General features: G+C 36.5%; 1 protein-coding gene across 1 annotated transcript in view; it reads right to left on the reverse strand.

Moving 5' to 3' along the window:
- Nucleotides 1-2,174: 2,174 nt before the first annotated feature.
- The window catches only part of LOC126297756 (uncharacterized MFS-type transporter C09D4.1-like), a 146,354-nt gene continuing 133,060 nt past the window's right edge, over nt 2,175-15,468 (reverse strand). The window contains exon 7 of the mRNA XM_049988931.1: nt 2,175-2,865. Within this exon, the coding sequence (XP_049844888.1) occupies nt 2,532-2,865 (334 nt within the window). The 3' untranslated portion in view covers nt 2,175-2,531. The remainder of the gene's footprint in view (nt 2,866-15,468) is intronic.

Below are 15,468 nucleotides of genomic sequence, written 5' to 3' on the forward strand. Positions count from 1 at the left end.
ACAAGCCTCTCACGAGTCTCGAACTGAATTGACTGGAACGCCTTTGCGATGAGTTTAGAACGTCGGCTTCGTTACATATTTCAGCGTCCAACACCACTAAATGACTGACTTCGGTTCTTGAGGAAGAATGGGCTACCAGTCCTGCAAAGACGTTCAGACGTTCTTTAAATGTGTTCCCAGCAGAGTTCAAACCCTCATAAAGGCAAAGAGTGGACACACTCCATATCAGTGACCACTAATAGGTGTCCGGATACTTTTTATCAGATAGTCTCTGTCCGGAAACGACGTGGAGCGGGAAAGGTAAAAGCGACCGAAGTGTGACTGAAATGAAGACGCGTATGTACCCAGGCAGAAGGATAGCAGGTCGATTAACAAAGTTCTTTGCTTAATGCGAAATTATAATAAGAGTAGGTTTAACGTCGTGCCTAAGAGATTGTCTCGCTCAGAATGGGATAGGTTAGGCGAAAGAAGTCAGCTGAAAGGTACCATATGAGCATTTTCGTTCAGCAGTTTACACTACAGGCCATTAAAATCGCTACACCACGAAGATGACGTGATACAGACGCGAAATTTAACCGACAGGAAGAAGATGCTGTGATATGCAAATGATTAGCTTTTGAAAGCGTTCACACGAGGTTGGCGCCGGTGGGGACACCTACAACGTGCTGACATGAGGAAAGTTTCCAACCGATTTCTCATACACAAACAGCAGCTGACCGCCGTTGCCTGGTGAAACGTTGTTGTGATGCCTTGTGTAAAGAGGAGAAATGCGTACCATCACGTTTCCAACTTTGATAAATGTCGGATTGCAGCCTATCGCGATTGCGGTTTATCGTATCGCGACATTGCTGCTCGCGTTGCTCGAAATCCAATGATTGTTGGCAGAATATGGAATCGGTGGGTTCAGGAGGATAATACGGAACACCGTGCGGGTTCCCAACGACCTCGTGTCACTAACAGTCGAGATGACAGGCATCTTATCCGCATGGCTGTAACGGATCGTGCTGCCACGCCTCGATCCCTGTGTCAACAGATGGGGACGTTTGCAAGACAACAACCATCTGCACGAACAGTTCGACGACATTTGCAGCAGCATGGACTATCAGCTCGGAGAACATGGCTGCGGTTACCCTTAACGCTGCATCACAGATAGGACCGCCTGCAATGGTGTACTCAACGACGAACCTGGGTGCACGAAAGGCTGAACGTCATTTTTTCGGATGAATCCAGTTTCTGTTTGCAGCATCATGGTGGTCGCATCCGCGTTTGGCGACATCGCGGTGAACGCACATTGGAAGCGTGTATTCGTCATCGCCATACTGGCGTATCACCCAGCGTGATGGTATGGGGTGCCATTGATGACACCTCTCGGTCACCTCTTGTTCGCATTGACGGCACTTCGAACAGTGGACGTTACATTTCAGATGTGTTACGACCCGTGGCTCTACCCTTCATTCGATCCCTGCGAAACCCTACAATTCAGCAGGATAATGCACGACCACATGTTGCAGGTCCTGTACGGGACTTTCTGGATACAGAAAATGTTCGTCTGCTGCCCTAGCCAGCACAGTCTCCAGATCTCTCACCAACTGAAAACATCTGGTCAATGGTGGCCGATCAACTGGCTCATCACAATACGCCAGTCACTGCTCTTGATGAACTGTGGTATCGTGTTGAAGCTGCATGGGCAGCCGTACCTGTACACGCCATCCAAGCTCTGTTTGACTCAATGCCCAGACGTATCAAGGCCGTTATTACGGCCAGAGGTGGTTGTCCTGGGTACTGATTTCTTAGGATCTATGCACCCAAATTGCGTGAAAATGTAATCACATGTAAGTTCTAGTATAATATATTTGTCCAATGAATACCCGTTTGTCATCTGCATTTCTTCTTGGTGTAGCAATTTTAATGGCCAGTAGTGTAGAAAAATCACGGCAAACCTAAATCTGGGTGGTCGGATGGGGATTTGAACCACTGTCTTCCCTGCTGTGAGTCCAATGGTGACGTAAGAATGGGTCCACACAACGACCTAATGGGAGATAGGCACATGACGTTAGATAACACGTACCTTAGTAGCAACACAGATGAAGGCCTCGATACATGAAGAAATCTGAAAGACGCCTTTATCCTACAGGGAACTTCAAATCGCTGATAATGATTATATACATCAGAAATATCCACGAAACTAAAAAATAAAATTTATTGTGTATTTTTACATATTTAGTTGTCATAAAGTACAGTCTTGCTTTTAAGTATAAAAGCTTATGTAGGCAAAAATAAATATCGACAACTGTGAAAACAGTGTGATGTAGCCGCAGAATAATTCACGAGCATATCTCAGTCTACTGAGAAGGCCATAACATCTGAAAATATTGATATCAATTCACGTTTTACACGATGGAGTTCTTTCGTGCGAATAAACTCTTCAAAACATTGCTCTTCTCCACTTGCATCTTCGTGTGATAACACGTATTCAGTGAGCCGAAAGCTGGCTTTCCATGGGCACATTCTGTAAGGTGCGACGTGGCCCGTCAGTGATGGCCGTCGACTTTGAAGCTGCTTTTGCGAGCATCTTCTGTGTCCTTGCGGTCGGGGGCGTTGGCGGCGAGAGAGACGTGGCGTCGGCGCAGGTCTTCCCTGATGAAGACGGTGACGAGGAGCGCGACGAGCAGCAGCGCGCTGAGGAACGCGTTGGCCCACAAGTCTCCCACGGCGCCCAGCATCCAGCCGTACAGCACTGTGGCTGCCGAGCTCGCCGCCTGCACTGCGATCATCATCACGGCCATCGCGATGCTCTCCGGCTCTGGGTACGTCAGCTCCGACACGAACTCCATGCCCACCGGGAAGTAGCCGCCCGATGAAAATCTGCGAACCAATCAACGAATCTGTCAGGGAGTAGAAGCTGCACTCTGTCAACAACTGAACGTATACACCTTCCAGCATCTTGTAAATACAAAGACACAAGACTCATTGATAACCTGAAACTCTCTAGTCTACTGGACGGTGGTTTATTCGCAGGGAAACTGGCATCCAAACGAATAGACTTTTACACTGCTCAGACAAATTACTTTTGAATAAGTAGTCAGGAATTATCTTCACGTCTAAGAACCAATATTTTCAAAGCGAAGTCCCCCCACAAACGTACAGACCAGGGGCGATCAAGAATTTAGCTGGAGAGCCGTGCCTTGCACGAATGCCATAGTGTTCAGCCTCGCTGCACATTTCTCCCACCGGCATGACACGCTAACTGAGCGTGGGGAGGGGTAAAGAAGAGGAGCCACATTTAAATGTCTGTGCAGCCGCACTGCATACGACTCGATTTTATACTTCACATTTCGTAACAACGTAGATCACAAGCAAAATAAATTTCCAGTATTAATTTTTTTTTGGCGCACTGAAGACTTACCGAGCGGTCTAAGGCGCTGCACTCATGGACTGTGCGGCTGGTCCCGGAGAAGGTTCGAATCCTCCCTCTGACATGGGTGTGTGTGTTCGTCCTTAGGATAATTAAGGTTAAGTAGTGTGTAAGCTTAGGGGCTGATGACCTTAGCAGTTAAGTCCAATCGCATTTCACACACATTTGAGCATTTTGAACTGAAGATATAATATAATTCTTATCTGGCACAAACTGTCGCCATACTGACAGACGCAGACAATTTCGCAGATTATCGCACTCAGGTTCATCTACATCTACATGGATACACCGCAAATCGCATTTAAGTGCCTGGCAGAGGGATCGTCGAACCAAATTCACAATTCTCCATTATTCCAATCTCGTATAGCGCGCGGGAAGAATGAACACCTATATCTTTCTGTACGAGCTCTGATTTCCCTTATTTTATCTTGGTGATCGTTCCTCCCTATGTAAAATATTTTCGCATTCGGAAGAGATAGTTGGTGATTGGAATTTCGTGAGAAGATTCCGTCGCAATGAAAAACGCCTTTCTTTTGATGATGTCCAGCCCAAATCCTGTATCATTTCTGTGAAACACTCTCCCATATTTCGCGATAGTACAACTGCCACTTTTCGTGCCATTCAGATATCTTTTCCAAATCGTTTTTCAGTTTGTTTTGATCTTCTGATGACTTTATTAGTCGATAAACGACAGAGTCATCTGCAACCAACAGAAGACGGTTCCTCAGATTGTCTCCAAAATCGTTTATATAGATAAGGAACAGCAAAGGGCCTATAACACTACCTTGGGGAACGCCAGAAATCACTTCTGTTTTACTCGATGACTTTCCGTCAGTTACTACGAACTGTGACCTCTCTGACAGGAAATCACAAATCCAGTCACATAACCGAGACGATATTCCATAAGCACGCAGTTTCACTAGGAGCCGCTTGCGTGGTACAGTGTCAAAAAGCTTCCGGAAATCCAGAAATACGGAATCGATTTGAAATCCCTTGTCAATAGCACTCAACACTTCATGTGAATAAACAGATAGTTGTGTTTCACAGGAACGATGTTTTCTAAACCCACGTTTCCTCGAGGTTGTCGCATAATCGTGACATTTATTTTCATAATAGAGAAATGGTTTTCCACACAAATATGTCGATCCAAATATTGTAGGACTTTTGCAACTCATTATGGAGACATGGAAACACTGCCTGAGGAAAGCAGTTCCTGGACAGTTTTAACGCAAGGGGATTTGTGATTAATACGAGAATTACCTTGCAGGTCAATCAGGTACAGCTGCATATACACAGGCGTGTTTCAACTGACACGGCAAACGGTCTCGACAACAGCTAGAAAACAGATTAAGATTCACAGTGTCCTCAAAAGGTTTAGGAAACTATTCTTTTAACTCTTTCAAGGCCACAATGAAATCTTCAAACTTAGCATTTCCATGAATGCCAGCGAGCTTTGAGAACTGCACTGTGTTTGTCAGAATATATCCCTTCTATAACGCGATTTTCTTTCGAAATACATCACCGTGAAACCAGAAATAAATTGTTTCTCCCCTTGCACTGTCTTAATATAGAAAGTGTGCAGTGAAGTCCACTTAAAATGCGAGGTCTCCAGTCGTTTCTGGATGTTCTAATTTTCATTCTTGCACTCCTTTTTCCTTCATAAATTCAACAACAGAGAATTTTAAATTGTAAAATCGTTCCAGGCACGTCCTTTGATGTAACCAACGTACTTTGCAGTAATCTACAGGGTGTCCGGAAAAGGTTTCAGTGTTTAGAGGATGTAGTATGCAACATGAGAAGAAAAATATTTCTGTGAACATTGGTCGTAAACATCGTATCTTTGGAGCTATAGTCTACTGCCACTACTGTCAATGATCACCATGGCTCTGCACTAGCCTTCACAACACGTGCTCGATGTGAACAGGGTGCTACACGTCTTTACAGATGGCGTACAGCGTCGTGGATCTTTCGATATATACAGATTACATGTCTGTAGGCTGCTTATATCTGCTTGCCCGTAGCAGAATATCGTATCTGCCATCTCCTGTGCTGAATAGTAGGCGCTCATTGGGAGCTGAACATCCAGTGACCTACACGGAAACAATTTACAGTAATGTGCTGCTGTGCAACAACAAATAATGTGCCGTATGAACACCACGAGTACGCCAGATGAAAATAATATGCGTGGCCAATAGGCTACATGCTGTAGTATGTAGTGGAATACTCTATGTGTTCTTGTGTCGGATGTGTGCTAGATATCAATGCAGACACATTGTGCTGCATAAACGTCTAATATGTAAGCTGTTTCCTCTCTCCTTTACTGACAAAGTACTTGGCATGCAGGGTACGCTCCTCCTACACATGGAGGCCATAACTCAGAAGATGGAAGACTTACGACCAATGTTGACAGGAAGTTTTTGTGTGTCCTTGATGCATACTACATCCCCTGTAAATATTGGAAGATTATTTCTGAACAGAGTGTATAAAGTCTCCAGACGATTCGTTCAGTTCCATAGAAAGCTGTTGCAACTTACAGTAGAATACTGCCTGCGACTTCAGAAATGTTTGCTATTCACTCCGCCAGTTTCTTCACATGCTGCTTGCCAGGAAATTTAGCGCAAAGTGCTTCTTGGTAAATGTGTCAACTTAATATTTAAATTCTTTTGCAGCAAATTTGCAGCACCTGCCGCTTATACGGCTGCATAAATACCGAGAATTCTCAACTCTCTCTTCAATCATTCCCATTCATTTTTAAAGGAATATTACGATAGATCCTTAGACTGCCTCTTTTTATGCAAACAACTACTGGACTTGTGAACGTCCTCCTTGCCACGAACAAATGGGAAAGGTTCAACAGCGCTGAGCCACAATTATGTCAAATTGAAGAAAGTTGTGCCGAGAGAAAAATGCCACATCACAATACTAAATGAACATCGCGCTGTACCGTGTACTTCTGGGAAGGAAGATCAGACAGGCCGAGCTTTGGCCCACACGCATGAAGTCTGGCATGCTGTGAGCAGCCCTGGTATAGACATTCAGGGTGCTACATAATTCATGGACAAAGGTCTCTTGTGTACGAAGACAGAAAAATCTAGGCGCAAGAATACTTACAGCGAGTTCAATGCGAGATGATTATAACTGTTTCCACAACGAAGTATTGTCTCGAAACCTGGCAGAAAATCGAAAGAGGTTGTGGGCGTATGTAAAGTATGCTAGTGGCGAGACACAATCGGTGGTTTCTCTGCGCGATAGCAATGGAGATACTATCGAAGACAGTGTTACTAAACACAGCCTTCCGCAATGCCTTCACAAAAGAATGTGAAGTACATATTCCTGAACTCGAATCAAAAACAGCTGCCAACATGAGTATTGTAGAAGTAAATATGTTCGGAATAGTGAAGCAACTTAAATCACTTAATAAACGCAAGTTTCCTGGTCCAGACTGTGTACCAGTTAGGTTCCTTTCAGAGTATGCTCATGCAATAACTTCATACTTAACACTCATATACAACCGTTCGCTCGACGAAAGATCTGTACCCAAAGACTCGAAAGTTGCATAGGTCACACCAATGTTCAAGAAAGGTAGTAGGAGTAATCCACTAAATTACAGGTCCATATTATTAACATAGATATGCACAGGATTTTGGAACATATTTTGTATTCGAACATTATGAATTACCTCGATGAAAATGTTCTATTGACACAAGTCAACGTGGATTTAGAAAACATCGTTCTTGTGAAACACAAGTAGCTCTTTCCTCAGATGAAGTGTTGAGTGATATTGACAAAGGATTTCGGATTGATCACGTATTTCTGGATTTCTGGAAGGCTTTTGACAAAGTACCACACAAGCTGCTTGTAGTGAAATTGCGTGCTTATGGAATATCGTCTCAGATATGTGGCTGGATTCGTGACATCCTGTCAGAGAGGTCACAGTTGGTAGTAATTGATTGAAAGTCGTCAAGTGAAACAGAAGTGATTTCTGGCGTTCCCCAAGGTAGTGTTATAGGTCCTTTTCTGTTCCTTATCTGTATAAATGGTTTGGGAGACAATTAGAAGAGATAACACTGAGGATACCTTCTTCTGCGTTACTCATGTTGGCAGTTGTTTGCATTCAAAATCTAGATATTTGCTTCATCTTATTTTGTGAAGTAATTTCAGGAAACTGTGTTTAATAACTCCGCTTTAATGGTGCTATCATTGGTAGTATTACCATTGGCAATCTGCAATGAAAGTATGGATTGCCTTGCCACTGGTGTACTTTACATACAATTTGAATCTGTGTGGATAGTCTCTCACATTTTGAGACAGAATTTTGTTGTGGAATCTGTTAAATGCATCTTGCACTGAAGTCGCTGCTAACTTTTGAGCTTCAGTAAAAGATAGCTAATCTTGGAGATATTGTATTACCAGAATATAATTCTATCTTGTAGCTCACTTTTCCCAGATCGCAAAATTCACCAGAGATCCCTCAGAACTTCACAATGTTTTCAAACTTTAGCCAAAATTACCCAGAACATACATTGATATTTTACTATATGGATCATACATGTCAATGCAGGTAAATGGCTAATTTTTTGCTACTATTTTCAACACTGTAAAGGAATTTTCATCGTTTTATAGACTATTTTCACCAATAATTTCGAACATTCACATCATTTGTCCAAATACTTTTCAAATATGTTCCAAATATTTCAAAGGAAAATTGTAAAATTTCAAGTATAAAATCTACATATGGGAGTTTCATATCATACACTCATTTCTAGTTTAAAAATTCTGTATTGTGGTATTCACTATGATATCGTTGATTTTTCTTCCTTTATATCTCAATTTAATATTTCTATCTTCAAAACATGGAAAATCTCATACACTTATTAGTTTGAAGCACATGTTTTGCAAAGTAATTTTAAAATTATTATGGAGTTCTATGCAATCTTTTTATCAACATTCTTTATTTACATAATTACACTCAGAAAATGTGTATAAAACATCTGTTTCCAGCTTATTAACTTTCCTGGACAATTTATTATTGCTTACATTGTTGACTTTTTAAGTAGTTGCTCCATTTATATAGAAAAGAATATATAATATAAAAACTGAAATTCATTCTTTAAGAAAATTAGAAAAATAGTCAGTATAAAAATACAAATTTATTATTATTGGAAAAATAAAAAAAATCTTATTAAAATTGTTTTTGTATGTGGACTCAATAAACAGGACACATTCTCAAGGCTACTTTAGCTGCTGCAAAAATGAACAACAAAAATAAAAACTTCCGTAGTTCAAGAGACCATAGATCTTTTTAATAATCTAGAAAATGATCAAACTGAATGTAAAAAATCTATTTTTGATTATGAAGTTGAGGAATCCAATAGAGTAAGATTAAGGGAAAATATTAATTTTAAGGTATGTAAAAAATTAAGATATAATTAAACACTCTCAGGCAAAATTCTTTGTTGAGCATAATATGTTAGATTATTTTTCAGTACATACAGGAGAGCGTTGATTATCCGAACGTCGGTCAACTGAACGACTGCTTAACTGAACGGTGTACTTGCTCACACCCAAGTTTCCCACAGTAGTCGCCGCACTGGGACACCGCTGGCGGAACATTGCTTTTAATGGGGCCTTCACAAGGCGATGCTGACTGGCCAAGCTGCCAATTGCTGTGTTTCAACAATCAGCACACTTCTGTCGGCTTGACTGTGGCAGTAGAAGTTATGGCAGTATTAAAGCTGTTCACAGCAACACCTTCACCAGCTTAGAGTTCAGGTGTGTGTATTGTTCATGCAAAATGCGTATGTAATATGTATATATTTTTGTTTAATAAACTGTGCTACATACTGTATATTCCTACTGAAGTTGCCTTTAGATGTTACTTTGTGATACTAAAAGAGATGCATGTTTTTATGAGTAATTTTACTGTACAGTACTTCGTTTTTGGCAAATAAACATGTACAGTTCAATTATAGGAACAAACCAGTTTTCTGAACACCCATGTCCCCCAATTACTTCGGATAATCGACGCTCTACTGTATTTATGTACATGTCAGGATCAACATTAAATTAATACTTAATTTATTTTTAGTTTTTTGGTTGCTACAATAGTTTTGGTACATGTCTTTTTAATTACATAAATAGGAAAATTTGAAATAAAATTACATGGATTTATATCAGTATCTCTTTTAATTGTGTAACTCATTTAAAATAATTAAATGAATCGCAATCTCTCAAAAATCATTTTGTGGCTCTAAATTCTTGCAGGTATACTTCATTTCTTCCATTTATCTAATATCATGTACTTAATTTATAATGCTCACATAATGATAAATCAGTCAACTGATGATGTTTACAATGAATTTGAAACATGACAAAGATGAAGTATGTTATATTATAATTTGTGATATAGATCACTAAGTTTTTACTACCATGTAGTCCAACTACTTTTGTAGTCATGAAAGGAAATCGGTGCCTTAGAATTGTTTAAGATAATTCCTCATTGTTCTAGCTCCTAATTGCCATCACATCTAACAACTGAAACTCAAACATCATTACTCTCGACAATAATTTTTCTTTCTTTTGTAAGAAGTCTTTTATTTGTACTCCATCATTATAATGGACCAAACAAAAAATAACATCATTTGAACTAGAGCAACTAGTAAATAATACTGTTGAATCTTCTTCCCACATTACTTCTTTATAATCTTTAAAAATTCTGCCAAAAATCCCCAGTACCTGTAACACTTCATTTTTCTTCCTCATTATTTTCCTATTGTCAGTTACATTTCCTCCCATATAAATCTGATCAGTAAGAGATGAAGCTGAATGTGACAAAGCTAATGATAAAAAGAAAGGAAATTCAATTCTAAATAAAATAGTGTTTCCTTTCTGTGTGGTGACAAAATGAAATAATTTTTCTGAATATTTATCAATCAATTTTTATTATATTTTCTTTCATACATTGGATAATATGTTATATAAACAGCAACAGTTTTAAACTTTGTTTACAATTACTTGTGCATTGGATGGAGCCAACTATCACTGATATTTATGTTTATTACAAGAAAACAATAAATTTAATAGCTCTCAATCTTGTTGATTTACATAGAACATATTTTATTCTTTCGTTTCTAAAATAGCTGTTACAGTAGCAACACATTATTTATTTTTCAGTTTTGAATTTTATCCTCTATTGAAACAATAATTTGGTTCATAAATTATTGTTGCACCAAATTTAACATTAGGGTTGAAAGAAGCAATAATTTTAGTTCAGATGATGATAATCATCTTTTTACAAATACTCCTTCAGCTAAACAAAAATTAACATTAATTAATTCAAATGCTATAATTTTCATAGTATTGTTTGCAATTAATTCTCCATTAGTTTCAAAAATTTGATGAGTAAATCATAAAAAATTTCTGTTGCTCTCTTTTATGTTCACATATAATTTAACATCACTACCAATAATAAATATTTAAAATTTCTTCTGCTTTATGTATATATTATGTTTTTTTTTGTATGAATAAATTTTTTCTAAACTTTTGAAACTGCGTTAACAACCAGAATCTCTGTTCTTTCTCTGTCACAATGTAGTTTATTATTTTGTTATGTAATATTTGAAGATAAAAATTTGATGTAAAAACTAACTAGTGTCACTTTTTAAGACTGTCTCTAATGGATGAGTGTAACATTATTTTGAGAACTGATGATTCATCGCCTAATATATATCAAGCCTCATTTACTAACGTAAATTTTTACTAATTACAAAAGGAAAACAGGTTGTAATCCAAAAAGAAGATTTTAAGATTACAATAGCAAATATATATATGGCAAACTTTTACCCAATGCAGTTGTAGGACAATTGGTCATTGCAGATGTGTAAAAACAAAATTAATGATGGATAATTACATTTTAACTGCAAGATGATTAAACTGGAATAAAATCAAACGTTTATATGTTTATTCTAAAAGTGTAGATCAATTAAAATATCAAGAATTAATGAAACCGTGTAAAAAGGTTAAAAATAATATTTCAAAAATTTTGTTGCATTTACTGCTGTTAATTATGAAATTATAAAAAAAATAAATGTGAAATAATTCAATTGTTTTATTTGATGCTATCATTCTTGAGAATCGAGATACAGTTAGAGAATATTTTACTGGAGATAAACATAAAAGAATAACTTGTTTTTTGTATCTGATACATTTTCGAAAATACCTAACAATTGGTCAGAAATAAATTAAATTTTTAAAATATATTTAGGCAGGATGATAAAAATTTAAATATTTACTATAAGATTGGTGGTGGAGATTTAAATTTCAATATTTGAAAAGAAATATGTAGTAAAGGTTGGAATGAGGGTCAGTTTGGAATTTTAACAAATTATATAACAAGAAAAATTAACAAACCAAATTGTTGAAGTAATATTAGAAATTTTCTAACATGTTCCAACTTCGCTACATAAATATAAACATAAATGTTAATGGAATGTATTGAGTCTTGAACATAGATATGAATTTGAAAATTTTAATATACTTTATCCTAATTAAATAAACAGACAAAACGTGAAAAATTAAAAAATAATGCAAAGAAATGGAAAAACCAACTGAGAACAAATAATGTGACTTGAAAAAAGAAGATTAAACAGTTACTGGAGCAACTGAAAAAGTTAAAGAAGGAACTGAAAGTTTAGGTGTTAACATATTAGAAGTTACATAAGTAGTGTAGAAATTGAGAATCGAATTGTTTCTATCATACAAAGCTTACTCTCATTATTTAGAAAAAAAATGGTGACAGGCCACCAATTGGTTACACATTAAACGAATCAGAATCACATGACATATTGAATAAATATGAAGAATGGAATAAAAATAGAATTAGAAATAAGTATAAGTGAAAGAATGTGGTAACACTTAAACAGTCCTGAAGATGAGTTTTAGTTTAAAACATGTTGGAATGATCACATCTCTAAGTGAACTACGAGCAAAATTTCATGAAGGTAAATTAATTATTGGTGAAAGAGGATATGTAGATACAGATGAATTAATGACTTCTTTAAGTAAAGAACATGTTACTATAAATCATATAATATATATATCATACAGAAGAAGTTGGTGTATCAGAAATGTTAACTACCGAATTTAATAATTTTATTATCAACAATCCGAAAAGTACACCTTATTTAATTAAAATTTTGAACAGTTTACTGAATACATTTTACAAGAATGAAAAATAAGGTAATGGATTTGTTAACAAAATGATTAACAAATTACCATTTCAAATGAATCAATCTGGCTATAAGTATTGGGGTCCAGGAACAAGATTAAAGAAAGATTAGCTTGAGGAGATCAAGGAATAAATACATTAGACAAAGCTTGTAAAAAAAGATATTTTATACACAGATAAGAAAGATTTAGAATCAAGACCTGAAGGAAATGAATAGGTTCAAAATATCACAGAAGAGAGAATGTTTGTGGTTTATGCATCATTTGCAGAAAAATTAGCTGTAACAGCAGTTATGGAAATAATGTATAGAAAGCGAAAATCATGCCTAGGATTAGAAATTGAAGATTATGATTGGGGATTACAAAACATTTTAATCAAAATACAATAAGGTAATTTAGGATAGCTAAAGGAATATTGAGTGTGTACTATAAACAATTTTTTAATCTATATAAAAGAATGATTTCAACATTGATTAATTTTTCCTATTGAGTGGCATAACTAAATCTAAATCAATTAAAATTAAACTCAAGAATGAAGTGTTAAAGAGTATTACAAATTTTTTAACTGGTGCTCAGATAAAGAAACTGGTTACAATTAGCTCATAACGTTAGTTACACCTGTTATGAAATTAAATTCTAGACTATTTAAGAGAAAAGAAAGAAGAATCAGTTTTAAATAAGCATGTGAGGTATTTTACCTATTTAATTAGGAACAAGTGGTATATTAGCTGGTAGAAACGTAGCTATTGCTACATCAGCTCATGATAAAAATAATTATGAAGAATTACAGAACAAAACAGACAACCTAGAAATACAGAGAAAACGTATATAACTTACAATATTCGAGGAAATGATTAAGAAATATAAATACCATTAAAAATTAGATAAAGAAAAACTTTTGAAAGTAATGAAATTCTAGTATTTTTGGAGTATTTTTATGATTTATGATCTCGAATAGTTAATTCAGCTTTTTGAAATCATATTGATGCACAGTGGTATTTTTATTATAAAACAAAAAATACAAAAAATGCTTTTAGTTCATTTGGAGTCAACATATCAAAACAAGTAGTTAAATATTTGGGTCAAAATGAATTGTACTGCAGTATTGAAAGAATACTAAAGTGCGCGTTATTTATGCTGGCGGCCGAGTTTAGGTTCGTTCTGCGCATCTGACGTCACAAAACACAGTCAGCCAATGAACAGAGAACGACGTTGCCAGATCTCGGCTGCAGTGCAGTGCATGGACGAGTGTCTTCAGTTTTAGAAACGTTCAGTCATAAATAAAGTAATAGAACAAAAGCAATGTCTTGATAGCAGACTTTCTTTTTAGAAAGTTTGGAAAAAGCATTCTTTATACCAATTGCTTCATATTCTATTAATTAATTAAACCAAACAAGCAATAAGACTCCTAATTCAGGCGATAGCAAGGAAACATGTTTGTATCAATCTCACAAACCGCTTTTTCACAATAAATAACAGCTGTAATTGTTTATTTCCTATTGTACTTCGACGAAGCGTGAATAATTCATAGTCATACCAACAATGTTTGTCAGTATTTTGCGTGACTTGTTAGAGGTCTCATGGCGATCTGTAGTCAGACGAGCTGGTTTAGCATAACAGTTAAGGTGTTGAGTTTCTATACGAAAGGTTATGAGTGCATACCTTGTGTGCTGCTTAATATTTTCATTGTTTAAAACAGTATCGAAGTGCCTTACTTCACGAATTATATTCGTTTGAATGCAATTTTATGACATTTCTAGTGCTTTGTCTCTTTATTAACCCTGTTGCTGCTGCAGACATGTGCTCCCCGCATTCCGCACTGTGCCCTATTTCGTCATCACTGCACTGCTCGCCTGTGCAGACACATTGTGTTCCCACTGCTTTGACACACTTATCAATCTATTTCAGAAAAACTATTTGGCCCAAAAATTTAATTTTTACACGTCTTCTTGACTGATACTTTTTGCATTTTCTTATTCACAGTTTTAAAGAAAAAAGATGTGCAAATGAGGATATGTTTTAAACTTTTGTATCTAGATTCTATGCTTGAAATTTCATGAGTTTTATTTGAAATATTTCGAAAATATTTGAATATCTTTCGACAGTTGATGTGAATGATGGAAATTATGGGTGAAAATAATTTAAAAAATGATTAAAAATCCGGAGAAAATGCTGAAAATATTTCGAAGAACGACTTATTTACTTTCATTTACTGCTGGAATCCTTGTAGTGGAATACACATGTATATTCTCGACAATTGTTTCCAAAACTTGGAAAATATCGTGAAATTCCAAGGGAATTAGTAAGAATTCTGAATTTTTGACATTTTGGGAAAAGTGAGCTGAAAAATACATTTACATTCTACTTGTATTCTTTCAGATTTGGCATACTTTTTTCGTAGCATCTGCAACAGTTTTCTGGCCTATTTCGTGTAGCATGATGAATCAGTACCATATCTTATTAATTTATTTGATATAAACCTCTCAACTGCCTTAGATGCTATTTCTTCGAATTCAAAGGGCATCTGCTCTACACTTACATAGTTGTATGAATGCATGGTGTCTGTTCTTCCAGACATATTCAAAAGAAGATACATGTTATGTATTACACAATATATACTTACATAGCTAGTTCTGAGGGAGAGAAAACTGTCTCTTAGGAATGCATCAGGTGAATTTATTTCTCGTATTTTAAACATATATATGTTGCGTTTACATTTGGTGGATTTGGATGCTGTAATAGCCTGCCTCGCTTCAACGAGTTTGTGGTCACTAACTTCTGTGTTCATCACGATGCTCGCTATTTGATCAGGTATATTTGTTGCTAAA

The sequence above is a fragment of the Schistocerca gregaria genome, chromosome X (assembly GCF_023897955.1).
Source record: "Schistocerca gregaria isolate iqSchGreg1 chromosome X, iqSchGreg1.2, whole genome shotgun sequence".
NCBI classification, from domain to species: domain Eukaryota; kingdom Metazoa; phylum Arthropoda; class Insecta; order Orthoptera; family Acrididae; genus Schistocerca; species Schistocerca gregaria.